Source organism: Myodes glareolus, chromosome 9 (genome assembly GCF_982192425.1).
Source record: "Myodes glareolus chromosome 9, mMyoGla1.1, whole genome shotgun sequence".
Classification (NCBI taxonomy): domain Eukaryota; kingdom Metazoa; phylum Chordata; class Mammalia; order Rodentia; family Cricetidae; genus Myodes; species Myodes glareolus.
Genome location: NC_142034.1, coordinates 48,331,909 through 48,350,676, shown reverse-complemented (window position 1 = coordinate 48,350,676; position 18,768 = coordinate 48,331,909). Strand labels below are relative to the sequence as shown.

Genomic DNA, 18,768 nt, shown 5'->3' with positions numbered 1-18,768 from the left:
CCTTTAGAAACTGCAACTGTTTTCCAAAGTAGTTATATTGTTTTATATCTCAAAACTGAGAATTTCACCAGGCCTTGGTTGCCCATACTTTAATCCCAGCCCTTGGGAGATTGAAGTAGACAGATCTGAGTGAGGCCAACCTGGTATTGAGTGAGTTCCAGGACAGCCAGGGCTACATAGGGAAACCCTTAAAAAAATAAAAAACAGAGAATTTCAGTTGTTGGACATCCTGGTCAGCACTTACTCTCCATTTTTTGTATATTATAGCCATCCTGATGGCTGTGCAATTGTATTTTAAGCTTTGTTTTGCATTTTCCTTGCAAAAATGATGAGCATTTTGTCATCTGTTTATCAAATTTATATTTATTATTTCTGCTAAAAGAGTTCTAGGGGCTGAAGAGATGACTCTGAAGGTAAAATACTTAATAAAATGTATAAGGACTTGAATTTCAACCCTTAGCACCCTTGTAAAAGCCAAATGTAGTGGCACTTATCTGTAACTCCAGTACTGGAGAGTGGAGACAGGCAGATCCCAGGGGGCTCACTGACGAGCAAGTGTAGGCAAAACTGCAAGCTCCAGGCTCAGTGAGTGAGCCTATTTTAGAAATGAGGTGTAGAGCAATAGAGCAAAGACATCTGACATTGACCTGGATTCCATATATACACACTGGGAAATAATATATTTATTTATAATATATAACTTATTATATATAATATATAATTTTTTTGAAACAGTCCATCATTATGTAATTCTGGCTGGCCTTGGAACTCACAATGTCGGCCAAACTGGACTGGAACTCACAGGTCTGCTTACTTCTTCCTTCTGAGCATTGTGATTAAAGCTGTGATTCTAGAAAGAACATTTTTCTTTTGTCTTTTCATTTTTCTTATGAAAAGTAAACTTTTTATATTTTGATGAAAACTTGTTGTTTTTTGTTTGTTTTTACATTTAATGTTGCGTATTGTTAAGTGCTGTTCTTAACAGAGGATTGCAACTGAACTACTAGTTAAAAAATACACCTTAGTACCTGTCTGATTAATGATATAAAGAAGCAATGAAAGTACACAAGCAGTTTTCATTTATGAAGAAAACAGTGCTGACTCCTGTCTTAAGCTACTTTTCCCCCTGACTGCCTTTCTTGTAAAATACACATACCATTGGCTTAAGATTTGCCCTTTCCTTATTTTTAAGGAGCAAGGCATGTTTGAACAGCTCACTTGGCTTTTGCAGTTGGTTGTTCTTGTCATCTTTCTTCACTTTCTCATCACCTTCGCCATGTGCTGCTTGACGTGGGTTTTACTGATCTGATGAATCATAGTTGCTGAAAGATTCTCTTGTTTTAGTTCTTGTGTGTCAGGTGGAAGTTGTGTCTTCAGTGAACTTTCCCTTTTATGTTACTCTTTTCTGTTGCACCTGACATTGTCTTGCCTGGGCCATGTAAGGATAGAATGCCTGGACACCTAGATTATCTCCTCTCAGGCCAAACACCACAAAAATAATAACCAGGGAGCATCTGAACAAGGTAACCAACCACTGCTCATTGGGAACGTGTCCTCTAAATGTGTCTATTACGTTTTTATGTATAGTATAAAAAAGTCTGTGATGTTCTGTAACAGATCTTTTGGGGGAGTTGTTTACCTTTTATGTTAATTTTCTTGTTTAAACTTTTTAGTTAGAAACAACTACAAATTCACAGGAAGTTATTTTAAAATGTATAGAGAACTGAGTGTAGTTGTAGTGGTACATGCCTTTAATCCTAGCACTAAGGGAAAGGACTGAAGAGATGGTTCAGCAGTTAAGAACATTGGCTGTTCTCGCAAGAGGTTTAATTCCCAGCATCCGTATGTCTCACAACCACTCCGCTCCCTTTTCAGGCCTCTGTGGGTAAGGCATGCTAGTAGTTTACAGGTTTGTATTCAGGCAGCACACCAATATACATACAATAAAATTTAGAAAATGAGAAAATAGGGGGCTGGAAAGGTGGCTCAGTGGTTAAGAGCACTGCCTGCTCTTCCAAAGGTCCTGAGTTCAATTCCCAGCAACCACATGGTGGCTCACAACCATTTGTAATGAGATCTGGTGCCCTCTTCTGGCCTGCAGGCATTCATGCAAACAGAATGCTGAGAATACTGTATACATAATAAATAAATAAATCTTTAAAAAAATAATGAGAAAACATACAAGCTTCAATTGTGGTATGGTAGTGCACACTTTTAATACCAGTTTTGAGGAGACAGAGGCAGACAGATCTCTGTGAGTTTAAGGCTAACCTAATCTACATAGTGAGTTTGAGGCCTGCCAAGGCTACATGGTGAGACCCTTGTCCCACAGCAACAAATTAAACAACAAATAGATCCTATGCACTATTCACCACTCTCCCAGGAAAGACTGAGTATCTTGATTACATATCAGGTTATAGCATAATCTACAAACTTTATTCAGCTTGCACTGTGTTTTCTTTTATGTGTGTTCATGTACATGTGGATGCAGATGTACATGGCTTTGTGTGGTTTATTAGCACAATTGTAGTTTCATATTACTACTACAAAATTGATGTGAAAAACTGTTGCATTACTGCAAGTCTCCCTCATTGTTCTCATTTACTTCTGCCCCTAAATACTAACTCTTAAAACCATGAATCTGTTTTTCATCTCAATCATTACATCATTTTAATAGTGTATAAATTGAATTACACAAGGTATAACCATCTTAATTTTTTTTAAAGGCAAAGTCTTAAGTAGCATAGTCTGGTCTTGAACTTGCTATGTGTCTGAGGATGACATTGAACTTTTATTCTTTTTGCCTTCAATTCCCAAGTGTTGGGATTACAGGCATGTGCCACCTCACACCCAGTTATAGTGTGTAACTTTTTCAAGATGGCTCAATTACTAGTGTGATTTACCGAAGGTCTATCCATCATATTGTATATATCATTCCTTTTTATTGCTGAGTGTATTTTATGGCAAGGATGTTCCACAATTTTTTGAACTATTCATCTGTAGAAGAGCATTTGGGTTCTTTCTAGTTTAGACTGTCATGAATAAAAGTATTATAAACATTTGTGTACAGGTTTTTATTTCTTTAGATAAAACACAGGAATTGAATTATTAAGTGTTATCAGGACTGTTTTAGACAGAACAGTTGAACTATTTCTTAGAATAGCAGTATGATTTTTTTTTTTAGATTCTCAACATCTAACAATTTGGCATTGCTGTATTATTTCAGCCATTTGGATAGATGTAATATTTCATTGGTTTTTGTTTTCATTTCTCTAATGGCCAATATTGAACATGTTTTCATGTGTTTATTTTTCATTCATATATTTTCTCATTTTACAATTGCACTGTTTGTTTTGTTGTTATGTTTTGCAAGTTTTTTATATAGTCTAGGTACTTTCTAGTCTAGTGGTAGATATTTAGTAGATGATATAGTTTCTAAATGCCTAATCATTCTCTATCACTTGACATTTGATTTTCTTCACAGAGTCTTTGGTCGGGCCAAAGGTTTTCATTTCTTTTTAAGATTTATTTATGTATTTTATGTACACAAGTGCTTTGTCTTTGTGCACACCATAAGAGGACATCCAATCCCATTACAGATGGTTGTGAGCCACCATGTGGTTTGCTGGGAATTGAATTGAGACTTCTGGAAGAGCAGCTAGTGCTCTCAACTGCTGAGCCATCTCAGCAACCCCAGGTTTTCATTTCTTAAATTATTTATCTTTTATTTTTATATGTATGTGTAGTTGTGTGAGCTTTATGAGTCCCACATGCATGCATCGTCTCATGGCACAAGAAGGCATCAAATTGCCTACAACTGGAGTCACAGATGGTTACGAGCTGCCTTGTGGGTACTGGAAACTGAACCAGAGTCTTCTAGAAGAACTGAGCTCAGTGCTCTTACTCACTGAGCCATCCATCCCTCCAGGCCATAGTGGTGGTTGTAATTCATCATGTTCTTCCTCTTCCTTTTCTTTTTTTTTTTTTTATTTTTTATGTATGTGGATGTTTCGCCCAAATGTTTTTTTGTCTGTGTAGTACATTCATGCATGGTGCCCAAAAAAATCAGAAGAGGTTGGCACATCACCTGAAACTGAGTTACAGACTGTTGTGAGCTGTAAATATGGGTGCTGTAAATCAAACCTGCATTCCCCGCAAGAGCAGCAAGTACTCTTAACCACTGAGCTATCTCTCCAAACCCAAGGTTTTTATTTTTATATATAAAAGTCTGTCAGCTGTTTCAGCTCTTCTGGACTGGGGCTTTAACATTAAAGTCTTAGAAATTCCCCTTTAATCACAGCAGTCAGGAGGCAGAAGCAGGGCCTTAGAGTTTTTCACCTAGTTCAAGGAAGTTTTGAGTTATTTTTATATAAGATATAAAATTATATTAAGACTCTTTGGGGGGGATATATGAATATTTAATTGGTTCAGCACCATTTCTTGAAAGACTTTCTGCTAGTCATGGTGGCCCAAGCCTTTAATCTTAGTGCTTAGAAGTTAGGATCTGTGTAAGTTTCTGGCCGGCCAGGACTACATAGTGAAACTCTTATCCAAAAAAAAAAAAAAAAAAAAAAAAAAAAAAAAAAAATCTGGTAAATGGCTCCTCCATTAAGAGCACTGTCTGCTCTTTCAGAACACCAGCTCGGTTCTCAGCACCCATATGACAGCTCACAACTGTCTTTAACCCCAAAGCCAGGGGATCTGATACTCTCTTCTGGCCTCTACAAACACTAGATGTTAACACAGTACATAGATATACAAGTGGCAAAACAACCATACTCAGTAAGTAAATCTAAAAAAAGAAATATGCCTTAAAAAGATGGAGGAGAAACAGAAAAGAATGAATGCTCTGCACCAGGAGTCATGCAGTTTTTCTCTTTGTTTTGTTTTTTTTTTTTCTGAAACTCTTTTTGCTGTTTAGGCTCTTTGCCTTTCCAAACAAAGTTTAATATAAGCTTTTCTGCTTATCTTTGTCTACAGAAATCTTTTATGAGGTTTGTTTGTAGCATGAATTTTAATTGTTCTTAATAAAAACCCAGAATCAGATATTAGGGGATGAAAACTGAGAGACGAGAGAAGCAGTGCAGCCAACCACTAGAGCTTTACTACTACTGATGCTCAGACCAAAGGGGCGAGCCTTTCCTCAGACTCTGTCCTCTGCCTGCATCTCCAGACTGCACTGAGCTCCTGCCTCCTCCTGCCTTATATGCCTCTCTCCGCCCAGCCATGCTACTCCACCTCCCTAGTGCTGGGATCACCTTTGTGTGAACTCTATTTCTCTTTTAGACAGATTCAGTCTCCTGTTAGCCCAGGACTGGCCTTGAGCTAACAGAGTTCTGGGATTAAAGGTGTGGGCCAGCATTCTCTGTCCCCTAGTAGTTTAGCTCTGCACTCAGGCAATCTTTATTGTTAAAACACAAACAAAGTATCACTACATTTGGTTTTGTTTGTTTTTTTGGGACAGGTTCTCACTATGTAACTCTGACTGGCCTAGAACTAGGCTGACTGGAACTCCCAGAGATCCACCTGCTCTGCCTCCTGAGTATAGTATTAAAGCCATTAAGAATTTTTTTTTTCTTTAGTCTCAGTTGGAGTAAAGGTACAGTTTACAGAAAAATTTACAACTGCAGTGTTGGATCTTCCCAACATGATGTAAATATCTCCAGTTATCAAGATCCTCTTTGACTGCTTTTCATCAGCACTTTGTAATTCTCAGCATAAAATTCTATACATTTCAATGTTATTATAAATGGTATTTTTTTAAATTTCCACATTGTCATCATCTTAGGGTTATTTGTGTAGTTCGAGTGCTCTGGGTTTGTGTAAAGGTAAGGAGAGAGGCACAGTTGAAGTATGGAGCTTGAGTCACAAGCCTTTGAAAACCACATATGGAACCAGGCATTGGTGGCACATGCACTGAAGAGGCAGAGGCAGGCAAATCCCTGAATTTGAAGATAACAGAGAAAACCTGACTTAAAAATCAAAAGAAAAAAGAAGACAAGAAAACCAGGTATGAAAACAGTGTGGGCACGAGAACAGACAAACCCGAATTGAAATTGAAGTCTTAGCTCTAGTATTACTTTGTGTTTGTGGATATGTCATTTGAACTAATTTCTTCCGTCCTTGAACCAATTTCATAAAATGTCAAGACAGGAATAATACCTCCTATACAAATGCTCAGTAAAGTTTTGAGAAAATATATTTAAATACAGTGTGCCTAATGCACGTCTCACTGTATCTTAGACTTTACAACACTGATCTTACTTGTCTTAGACATCACTCCTAGCTGTGGTAGAATTGTGTCATGCATAGTTAGGCCTGCAGGTGAGAGAGCTAAGTGTGCCTACTTGATATGAGCAGTACTGTTCTTGAGACCTCTCATGGTGCTGGTTGTCAAGGATGTAATATCTTGACATAGCTTTGCCCTCAATGAGCTTATAATCTTGTTGGTGAAACATGCCACATATATAAAATGCTAGGGTAAAGTTTTGTCTGTTATGTTCCAAATCCATGGGGCACGCTGCATAAGAAAACATTCTCTCCCAGGATTCTTGCCCTTTTGTATTTTGTCCATTGAGCAGCTTCTGGGTGTTGCTGATGGAGAATGCGTGAGGGTAAAGGGGCCTATATAGAGATTTAGGAGAAAGGAGTCATATGGGGATATGTAATTAATTTTTATACTTTTCCCAGTAAACCATCGACCCTTTTTATGATGTCATGAGGGATTCCTTAATTTTGCAGCTGCTTCCTGATTACGTCAGAGACGAGCCTCTCACCCCACAGCCTAGAGCTGCACTCCTCCTAGAATTGGAAACAAATGAAGTGCTGACTATCTAATAGCTTCCACAGGGATAGCCAGTTCAGACTTCCCAGGCTTACTCTAGCAACTCTTACCCCCCTGAACTGTCTTTGTTCTAGAAAGACAGGGTTTGGCCCAGAACCAAGTGTGTGTTGGGGTGGGGGTGGGGTGCTGGTACACTTCCCTGTCTCCAGGTGCCTCAATCCTAGGTCTCAACCCCTTTTCTGCGTCTCCTGTGGGGTTATCTTTTTTGAGTCCTCCAGCCTTCTGGAGAGTGCCACAGAGATGGTCTCTGTTGCAGTAGTCGCCTTTTCCCTCCCCTCCCAGCATCACTTGTTTTCATTTCTCTCACCTTCCTCCTAGAGGACTTTCCATGCTTGCAAATGTCACTTGCTTGTTAGTAAGAAGGGTTAGGAAATGCTCTTTATACAAATTTTTTTTTCTTGGGGTCGTTTTTGAGATAATGTTTCTTGGAGCCTAGGTTGGCCCATGTACCTGAAATTGACCTTAAATTACTGATCCCCCTACCTCCATCTCCCAAATGCTGGTATTATAATCATGCTCTACTGAGCCCTCCCCACATAATTGCATAATTTCTCTTAATTCAAATGAATTCATTCTCTGTTAGCTTTCTAAGTGCCCCATTACCCCTTTTTAGCTGCCTAACCTATTGTGTTTTTACTAGTTTAATGGTATGTGTATGACTGTGTCTGGGATTGAACCCAGGGCCTCATTTATACTAGGCAAGTACTCCACTAAGCTCTTAAGTAGATTAATCTTGACAAAATATCCAACATTACATCATTCAGGAATCTTGAGTAGTGCTCCTTTACTGTCTGTTCAGGTCAAGTCCATGTTATTCCTTGTATAATGTACACAATCCTTGCATCAACCATTTCTTTTAATGTTACTATCTTATAGTCCAACCAAGAAATAGTCTCTTTCATGAAACCATTAATACATACTAGATGAAATTACTTTCTTTTCAGGGACAAAAGGCATGACTTGTCTTTATTATTAGATTATCACCTTCCCATGGGCAGAATCCGATTTAAATTTCTTTTTTTCTTTCTTTTTCTTTTCTTTTTTTTTTTTTTCAGGGGCGGGGGCCTGGGGGTTTGAGACAGGGTGCAACAGCCCTAACTGTCCTGGAAGACAACCCTAACTGTCACTCTGTAGACCAGGTTGGTGTCAACCTCACAGAGATCTACCTGCCTCTGCCTCCTGAATGCTGGGATTAAAGGTGTGCTCCACCACCACCTGGCTTCTATTTAAATTTCTATCCCCTACAATTGCACATCTAGATAAATATCTTTTTTTCAAAATGGGAGTGGTCATTTTAGTAGGAAGTTTTAGATGTTCTTTCCCCTGCATATGCCACTTTGAAAGGAACTTTTCAGGGGGCCAGGCGGTGGTGGCCCACATCTTTAATCCCAGTACTCGGGAGGCAGAGGCAGGGGGATCTCTGTGAGTTTGAGGCCAGCATGGTCTACAAGAGCTAGCTCCAGGACAGGCTCCAAAGCTACAGAGAAACCCTGTCTCGAAACCCCCCCCCCCAAAAAAAATATTTTCAGGGGCTGGAGAGGTGGCTCAGAGATTAATAAGAGCACTGGCTGCTCTTCCAAAGGTTCTGAGTTCAATTCCCAGCAACCACACGATGACTCACAACCATCCTTAATGAGATCTAGTGCTCTCTTCTAGCATGCAGGCAGAACAGTGTATACATAATAAATAAATAAACATAAAAAAGAGAAACTTTCCCCCCAAAAAAGAAGGAGAAAAAGAAGAAGACGACAGTTTTACAGTCTTAGACCCAATAGAAGCATCAGGTATGTCAGTGAAGGCTCATCTGGAAGAAACATTATTTTCCACGTTCCTCTGTCTTATCTCTTCGCTGTACCGTTTAGGGTATGTCATAGCTTGCCTTAGACTCAGTTCATCTAACTCTTCCACCATTGTGCATGAGTATGTTGCTTGGATCTATCAGTGGTCCATTCTTCTGACTCGTTCATTTCATACTTCAGGAAATAAAATGCCCCAAGGACAAGAACATCGTTCCTTATGCTCTGAGATCTTACTGCTTTCTCCTACCTTCTCTTTAGCCAGCAGCTGCCTCAGGGAACTCTGTGACTCAAGCAACAAGAGAGGGGTACTCTCTCTGCCCACTTCCTGTAGACAGGGAGGTTTGGCTGGATTGCACAGGAACTATGCCAGTCCTGCATCTAATTGGTGACTGACTCATGAGAGAAGCAGCTTAATGTCAGAAAGATACTAAAGAGCCAACAGATTGCCTCCAGGTGGTGCTACTTTGGAGGTTTCTGGCCATTCGTTTCCTCTGAGAGTAGGTGGGGGAAAGGGAATCTGTGAAGAAGTAGAAGTGGCCGACTGCTTTTTTTTTTAATTTTTTTTTTAGTTATTAGTAAGGCAAAAAGGTAGTTGCTTGTCTGTGATAGAATCACTGCTGAATCCAGTGCCCTGTGACTCCTTCCCAACTGCTGTCAGGGTAGTGGACTTACGTATCACTCACCCTGAGTCAGTCTTTCAATACTGTTCCCATCCTCTTCCCAGGAAGCTGGCTGTGTACTAAGAGAACTGGTTTCATTGCTGGCAGGTTTTTTTCTATGGCCAGCCAAACCTCATCCCACTACTAGGTTTTCTCCAAATCTTTCTCTTAGTACCCTATCCCAGGAGTTGATCAAAAGCAGTGATTCTGAGTCACTGTCTTTCGGCTGGGCTTATAGGTCCAAGCAGGTGGGCCTGCCTCTACTCTGTTTCCCTCCTATCCCTTCTCCACCACTCCTGCCTCACTCCCATTTCCTGCAAGAGGATGCTTTGCCATCCTGGAGCCATCAGACACAGCTATGCTTTGGCAGCACCATTGCACACACACACACTGGTGGGAGAGGGGACGTGTTTATCACTTTTCCTGGAGATTATCTGTTTAAGCACTTCTCTGACAGTTACAATAACAAGGGCAGTGTGTTGTGTTTCCAGCAGAAGGACACTTGCTGTTGAAAGATGTATAGCACTAATTAGAAATACATAACATCCGGCCACATGGCAGCCTTCTCCCGGCCGCCCCATTTCCTGATTTCATACAACTTTGACGACAGTTGGTTTATGTTTTCCATGAATAAGTTCTCAGAAAAATGAGAAAGTCTCCCTGTTACATAGGAGCAAGAAGAACATTTCTGCCTGAGCAGGTATTTATTTGGCCATAGGAGCACTGGGAAGTATGGTCACTTGCCCACTTGTAGGAAGGAGCAAAACCATCTTTAGACCTCAGCAGACTTTCTTGGTAAGAAATATTTCCGTCTGATGTCCTTAGCCAAAACCATCCCCTAAATCCTTAAGAAAACCTGCTTTTGGAAAGAAGGGGAAAGGCTATTTCACAATGTTAATGAGTTCCTCAGCTCATGTCAGTCTCTGCTACCTGACACAAAGCCAGAGGAACCAGACAAATATCAAGGCAAACAATGCCTTTTCCTCCCCACCCACATCACTTCGTGGCCTACCCAGCCCAACTTCAGGGATATATATATGGATGTTCACCAGATGAGGCCCAGTTTCCTAGTCATAAAGGAGGTGGACTCTGGACTCTAGATGCTATTTTCCTACCCACTGTCATAAGAATGAGTATTCTCAGGGAATGGTATCTGTATGATACAAGAACATCCTGAATATACTACACACACAGTACATTTTCACTTAAAATGTTTTGGGTCCATGAGTGTTAGGTTACATGGGTAAATGATAATTTTACTCAGCCTGCTGAGACATCCTTTAGTTAAAAAAAAACACACCCACAATTAGTTGTAGCTATGTTCTCTGTGGAATCTAGCACATTATAGATGCTTAATATGTGCTTGTCATATCACTAAGCCATAGAGAACAGACCCTCTGTTAAGTATTGTCAGATAGCAAGGCCAGTCTAGGGCTGACCAAGATTCAGACATTCTTGGATAACTTGAGATACGTCTACCTGCTTAATCAGGGCATACTACCTCCCTAGTTTGTACCTCTTCACCAGTTGAACCACCTAACAAGCAGGCAGTGTGCTCTGGAGCCTTTGCCTAGGAGAGCATGGTGACAGAGAGGTTAAAGTGACATAACCATTCAAGGCAGCTGCAAAACTGCCTTCAGACTGTTCTTCATTTCTGCACCAGAGGTTCCTGTTGATACTTTGCTGGTTTTATATCTTACTGCAGTAACCAGCAGCAGACTCTTCAGAGACCACAGATAATCATTGCTTTTAAGCAGTTCATTCTTCCTGTTCTGCCATAGCTCCCACCCTGAACTCTGAGAGATGATCCAGTCTGAGATTTCTGTTTGTCATAAAAGTAGACATGAACTTGGAGAAAATAATCTACCACTGGCCAGTTTTATCTCTATTGAGAATAAACTACTATAGCTAGTTTTTTTTTTGGAGCAAAGACATCTTCCTCCATTTCTGTAGCCTTTAATTTGTAGGTGACTCTTCCTAAGATGACTAGTTGATGAGATGTTAATTTGATCAGGTGTTTCAGCTATCAAACTGTGGCTTCTACTCATCCTCTCCCACCTTCCTCTTTCCTGGCTTTATCCCCTCATCTAGACTTTGTTGCTTAGTAAAGGCAGGCTACTGGCAGTGGCTTGCAGGAATCCATACTGAGATAGAATGGAATTGGCAGTGCTGCTGCCTGTGTCTGGGGGAGCAGGGAGACATTGCAGCTTTTCTTGGGATGAGTTACAGGTCATCCTCTTGTTTGCTCGTATCCTTTCTTCTCTTGGTTCTTTAGATGCTTGTTTCTTTTCTGTCTTTTTTTTTTTTTAAGAATTATTACATTTACTTGTGCATGTGCTTGCATTGTGCTTGTGTGTGTCTGTACACCCGTACATTGTGCGTGCCTGTGGGTGCACATGCTATAAACAGGCGTGAGAACCGGAGAACAACTTTCCGGAATCACTCTCCTTCCACTGTGTGGATTTCAGCAATCTAACTCAAGTTGTAAGGCTTAGTGGCAAGTGCCCCTTACCAGCTAAGCCATCTCACTTACTCTCTTGTTTTCCTTTCTTTTTTCTTTTCTTTTTTTTTTTTAATAACAGTTATCCCATAAGTATGTTTTCCTTTCTTTTAAACAAGAGTTTTTCCTTAGCAGAAGACTAGGAGTGTGGGAGTGGTAATTTTTTTTTCTTTTTTTGATTTTTCGAGACAGGGTTTCTCTGTAGCTTTGGCGTCTGTCCGTCTTTTAGACCAGGCTGGCCTCAAACTCACAGAGATTCCCCTGCCTCTGCCTCCTGAGAGCTGGGATTAAATGTGTGCATCACCACCGTCCGTGTGCGCCACCACTGTCCGGCTCTAGAAGATAAGTTTTAAATCTGTTGTTGATTGTGCTCCTACTGATGGAATAGGTTTTAATACCATAGTTTTTATTATCAATTAAACAAACTTTAAAACAAAGAAAATTTAATACTTTATTTTTAAACTTACTTTGCTTTAATGACTTTTTTTGGTTTTATATGTACGTTTTGTTTGCATGTAAATACATAGATCATGTTCATGTCTAGTGCCTAGGGAGGACAGAGAGAGCATTGGATCCCCTGGGAGTTACAAATAACTGTGAACTTCCATCTAGGTGATCTGATTCCAAACCCAGACTCCAGCCCCTTTCATGTCTTTTAAAATCATTATTTATTCTTTGGTAATTTCATATATGAATGCATTTAGATCTTATGTACCTCTCCACTCCACCTTCTTCTCCCTCCCCCCCAGACAGGGTTTCCCTGTGTAACAGTTCTAGCTGTCCTGGAACTAGCTCTTGTAGACCAGACTGGCCTCGAACTCACAGGGATTCGCCTGCCTCTGCCTCCCAGGTGCTGGGATTAAATATGTGCGCCCGGCACCCTCTTTTTTTTTTTTTTTGTGACCCACCAATATTAATGGAAAGTACTAGGGGTTCAGAATGACTAATGAGGGGAAAAGAGAGGATGGAAAGTCCTCTCTTTCCCTGCCTCCTCAATCTACATTATATACATGTATGAAATTGTTAATGAATTAAAATAATTTTAAAAATAAAATTAAAAATAGAGGATACAGCTGGGTGGTGGTGGTGGCACGCCTTTAGTCCCAGCACTTGGGAGGCAGAGGCAGGTGGATCTTTTTGAGTTTGAGAACAACCTGATCCACAGACCGAGTGCCAGGATAGGTTCCAAAGCTACACATGTGCACGCGCGCACACTCACACACATACCCTGTGTCTTGAAAAACAAAAACAAACAAACAAAAATACAGAATGTAATTGAGTTAGTTATGCAATATTTTACACCTTTCTAATTCTCTAACCCTTAAGCAGCCTAGAAATGAAAGTGTCTTTGTGGTGTTGCCTGCTTACATACACTTTCTTTGTTGGAAATTTTTCATACTGTGTATTCAAAAAGGACACAAAATTGATTTTTTTAAATTTTAGATCCATGTAATAAGTGGTATGTTTTTTAATTCAAAATAATAAATTAAAATTTTAAAAGAGTTACGCAGGGGATCTTGTGTTGTTATCAAGCTGTGTGCAGGGCATGTAGTAATTGCTCCATATATAATACAAAGTCACATAAATCTACTTCAAGAGAGAGCTTACTATCATCATCTGTATTTTTAGAGGGAGAAAAGTAGCTGAGCAATGTGGCCAGGGAGCCCTTCTGTAAGACATCAAGGTGCACTTGGATGCTTTATGTGATGGAGTTTCCTTTACTCTTTTGCAGACTGCTTCTCAGAGGAGTGTCGCTCTGTGATCCAGGAACAAGCTACATCCTTGGGCTTGGCTATGTTTTCTCTACTGGTACAGCGCTGCACATGCTTACTTAAGGACTCTGCCAAAGGTAAGCAGGAGGTCCTTGGCCATTGAATTTTCCAGTTGCCCAACCCTATCTAGATTAACCTCAGAGTGCTGGCGCTCAGTCTTCTCCCTGCTTTCTGGTCTTCTTTCTTCCATCATTCCCCTCTTTTGTTGTCTATCAGGCCTTTGTCTATCTTTTCTCTTTGGCTCTGTTCCTTTCCTTTTTCTTTTTGGTAGGTAGGAATTTCATTCTACCTATGGGTTCTTATGTGGGGTTTTTGTTTCTTGACTTTTTTATTAATTCATTCCTTCATTCATTTGTTCGTTCGTTTATAGACAGGATCTCTCTCACTGTGTAGTCCTTGCTGGCCTGGAACTCTTTATGTAGACCAGGCAGACCTCTTGAACTTAAAAAAGATCTACCTGACTCTGCTTCCCCAGTGCTGGGACTAAAGGCATGTACCACAACATCTGGTTTTTATAGGTTCTTTTATCTTTGGAAAGGTCTAAAGAAGGCTGGGCAATGGTGGTGCACGCCTTTAATTCCAGCACTCGAGAGGCAGATGCAGGTAGATCTCTGTGAATTTGAGGAACTGGAGATAGCTCAGTGGTTAAGAGCTGCTCTTCCAGAGGACTCTGATTTGATTCCCAGCACCCACATAATAGCTAATAACCATCTGTAACTCCAATCGCAGGGGATCTGATGTCCTCTCCTGGCCTCTGGGGATATCAGGAATACAAGTGGGTACAGACAAACTTGCAAGTAAAACATCTACACACACACACACACACACACAAAGCAAAAACAAATAAAAAGATCTGAAGACTAGTAATGAGTTCTCCCTTCCATTTTCTTATCTCCCCAGTGCTAGAGACTGAACAAGTTTCCCTTTGTTTTCATAATCTATATTTCTATGTTTTTATTTGTGTCTTTTTTTGGTATGTGGTAGCTGTTATACTCACTGTGGGCCAGCTATCTTGAACTCACTGGTCTAAGTGGGTATTACTAGCTCTTGCCTTGAGCTATGTTACCCTAGAATTCTACTTTTGATTACTACTAGCGAGGAAAGGTACAGCTAAGGTCATACCTTCCTCTCAGCTCCTGTATCAGTATCTAAACCACTCCCCCTGTTATCCTATTCTACCAGTGCTGTGAGTGCCTCCCGCTTCTATAATTGCATTTTGTTCAAGGGTAGGGACAACTTTGTGTTTTGAAACAATTTCACATTTATAGAATGAGTTTAATGGCTCATGCCTGTAATCCCAGTTACTCAGGAGTTAGAGAAAGGAAGACTAAGTGTTCAGGGTCACTCTTAGCTATATAGAGAGTTTGAGATCAGATTGGATTGCATGATATCCTGTCTCAAAAAACAAAAAACAGAGTCAGCAATATGGCACAGTAGGTAAAGCATTAAAGCCTAACAACTGAATTTGACCTTCAGAACCCATTGAAAAGTAGAAGGAAAGAATCAACTCCACAAAGTTGTCCCATGATGTCATATGCATACACACACAGAGAGAGAGAGAGAGAGAGAGAGAGAGAGAGAGAGAGAGGGAAATAATAAACAGAATTTAAAAGAATAATGCGAGGCACTTTTATATTGCTTCTTCTAGTCTCCGAAGTAGTTAAAAAAATATCTGTAGGTTTTCTGTCTTTAAACATACGCATGCATGCTTATTGTTTTTCACATATATTTTATTATTATTAAATTACAGTTATTTTTTGTTCTGAGTCATTTGATCTTAAATGGCAAGTGTGGTGACTCTTTAGATCTAAATACTTGACTTTGTACTTGTGCTTCGTCATACTCGGGACTTTCATTTTTGGGTTTTTTTTTTTTTTTTTTTGACAAGGTTTCTGTATAGTCCTGGCTGTCCTGGAACTCACTCTGTAGTCCAGACTGACTTTGAATTTAGAGCTCCACTGTCTCGCCTCCCAAATACTGGGATTAAAGGCATACGCTACTTCTATCCAGCAAGGAAAATATCTTTTTTTTTTAAATGTTTTACTTTATTTTATGTGCATTGGTGTTTTGCCAGCATGTGTGTTTGTGTGAGAGTGGAACTGGAACTGGAGTTATAGACAGCTACAAGTTGCCCTATGGGTGCAGCGAATCGAACCCTGGGTTATATGCCTAGCAAAACAACAGACAAGGGGACTGGAGAGATGGCGCAAGGACACTGACTGCTCTCCCAGAAGACCTGGGTTCAATTCCCAGCACCCACATGGCAATTTACAACTCTCTGTAACTCCAGTTCCAGTGGACCTGATACCCATGGCAAAATAATAAGCAATGCACATAAAATAAATATTAAATGAAATTAAATTAAAAATTAAGAAAAAAACAACAAACAAATAAGGAAATCAGGGCTAGAGCAATGACTCAGTGGCTAAGATTATATATTACTCTTGTAGGGAATATAGTTCTGTTCCCAGCATTCACAGCCACCTACAGCTCCAGCTCCAGGGCATGTTTACAAAACACGTACGTATAATTAAAAACAAAATCAGTTTAAAAAGCAAAATTAGGACGAGGTGGTGGTGGCACACAACTTTAGCCCCAGCACTCACATTACTTTAGTCCCAGAGGCAGGAGAGGATCTATTTGAGTTTAAGACCAGCCTGGTCTACAAAGTGATTTCCAGGATAGCCAGGGCCATTACACAGAGAACTCCTGTCTTAAAAAACAACAACAACAAAATTAGGAAATCAGTATTGATAGAGTGCCATTATTGAGTCTATAGGCCTTGTTCAATTAATCCAAAGTTCCCTGATTATGTTCTTTGTTGAGAATGAGACCTTTAAATTCATTCTGTAGCCCAATCTGACTTTCTCCTGGTTTAGCTTCCTGATACTGGAATGACAGGCATGTGCTCTCAGGCCCAGCTCTAATAATGTTTTTTGGGCAGTGGTGGGGTGGGTTCTGCCTTAGGCTCTAATCCAGGACCACACATTGCATTTAAATACTGTATCTTTTTAGTCTCTTTCAACCTATCTCTCTTTGTCCTTCATAACCTTGACATTTATTTTGTAGAAATAATTTTGTAGAATTTATTTTGTAGAATGTCCTGCAATTTGTTGTTTTTTTATTTTTTTATTTTTCCTGATACTGCCTTCTGATTAAGTTCAAGTTTTGCAGTTGTGGCAGGAACTCTGGTGCCATCTTGGCTCTGTGCTAAAAGGGAAATTAAGAGAGTGAACTGGAGGCTAGAGTGGAGACTTTTGCTGGACCTCAGGTGAAGCAGAAGCAGATGTCTCCATAGGAAAGTCAGTTAACTGGTTCTTTGTTCTACTTTCAGAGTTCCCAAAGTGCTGGTGCATGGCCTCACCTTTGAGTCCAGCTCTCCTATGAACTTAGTCTCCCTTTGCTAAGAGTTTGCTGCTGTTCCAGCATGCCAGGTTTCACTGAAGGGCCACAACATACATAGGCCCAGTTCTCAATCTTTGCCTCTGCAGCTCAGCTGTCCTCTCCTGAGGACCAAGATGACCAAGATGACATCAAGGTGTCTTCCTTCGTCCCAGACCTGAAGGAGCTGCTCCCCAGTGTCAAAGTCTGGTCAGATTGGATGCTTGGTTACCCAGACACCTGGAATCCTCCACCCACATCTTTGGATCTGCCCTTGCAGTAAGTTGTCTTGCCTGTTTCTTCTACACTGTGACCTGTGTCCTATCCCTCACCACCCCACCCTACCTACTCCCTTAGTCATTGTTGTGCTTCCTCCTAACCATTACAGCTTCCTTATTTCTTTCTCATTTGATCCTTGATTTTTTTTTCCATTCCCTTAACACCTTCCTTGTCTCTGATGTTTTAGGTTATTTTGGCCCATCCTCTAGTCCTTTCCTTTCTCTTGAACAATCCCCTTTTCTCTTGCTCCATAGTTCTCTGTCTTGTTCTTTATTCTTGTTCTTACTTTCTCATCCTCACTTCATACTGTTCATGCTCACTGTCTTTGCAGCTGATGCTAGGATCTGGATATATGTTGATATATGTGAGACTTTGCTTCTTAATCTCTTTTTCAGTTTTGTTAATTGATCTAACCTCTGTTTGCATTACCTTCTGTACTCAGTGTTTTTCACCTCCCTTGTGGCATATAATGTGTGCTGGGAGATGAGTGGGTGCATATCTCTCTTCTTTCTTTATTCACTCTTCTTTCTGTCTCTTCACCTTTCTCTCTCCCATCTCCCTGTAATATCTTTAGGGATATCTGTTGGCACGAGGTATATTGTGGTGTCTAAAGATCTGTGGTTCTGCATAGATCATCTACATAGCTCTGTATGTTTGTAGGGCAGTTTTTTGTGGATTTTGATGTTTCAAAATAGTAATAAAACATATAATGGAATTTGATATTGTAACAGTTTTTATGTTTACAATTCATTGACATAAATTACATCTAGAGTGTTGTACAACCAACCAGGTGTGTTCTTTGTCTGTATCTGGATTTAGTCTACTAGACTTGCCTGCCAGTCAGGTTCTCATTTGTACATGTGTGTCTGAGAATCTATGTGTCTTACTGACTATCTGTACCGAGTACGAAGTTCTGTGTGTTTCTACTTCTGTGTGGTTGTATATCTAGGGATAATTCAATATGCCAGTCATTGTCTGCCTATATGCGTCTACATGTATCAGTCTGTGGCTGTATATGTTGTATCCATACGATATGTGATATGTTCTGGCCTGGACCTATGCCCATTTATATCCATGTGGGTTTGTGTGTGTGTGTGTGTGTGTGTCTTTGGATCTGTGTTTGGGTTCATCCGTACCCAACGGGATCCGTTCCAGTGTTTGAATCTATGTCAATAGACTTTTCTTTTCTAGATTTATTTATTCATTCATTAATTGTTTATTTTATGTGTATGAATGTTTGGCTCACATGTATATTTATGTACTACATGTGTGCTTGGTGCTCACAGAGGTCAGAAGAGGGGATTGGATCCCCTATAATTGGAGTTAAGGACAGTTGTGAGGCGCCATGTGGGGCATTGAGAATTGAACCTGGGTCTCTGTAAGCAAGAACAGTAAGTGCTCTTAACCACTGAGCCATCGTCTTTCCAACACCTCAGTATGTTCTGGAAATCCTGCCCTTGTCCGTATTTGTACGTAGGTATGATATATTTGTCAATTTATATAAATGTTTCTGTTGGAGGAGGATTCGTATGAG

At 40.2% G+C, this 18,768-nt stretch overlaps 1 protein-coding gene across 4 annotated transcripts in view; it reads left to right on the top strand.

The window, feature by feature from the left end:
* The window catches only part of Smg6 (SMG6 nonsense mediated mRNA decay factor), a 242,521-nt gene that overhangs the window by 97,776 nt on the left and 125,977 nt on the right, over positions 1–18,768 (top strand). For all 4 annotated transcript variants that reach the window (XM_085695286.2, XM_085695284.2, XM_085695285.2 and 1 more), the window contains exons 11-12: positions 13,535–13,651; positions 17,066–17,234. In XM_085695286.2, the coding sequence (XP_085551412.1) occupies positions 13,535–13,651; positions 17,066–17,234 (286 nt within the window). The remainder of the gene's footprint in view (positions 1–13,534; positions 13,652–17,065; positions 17,235–18,768) is intronic.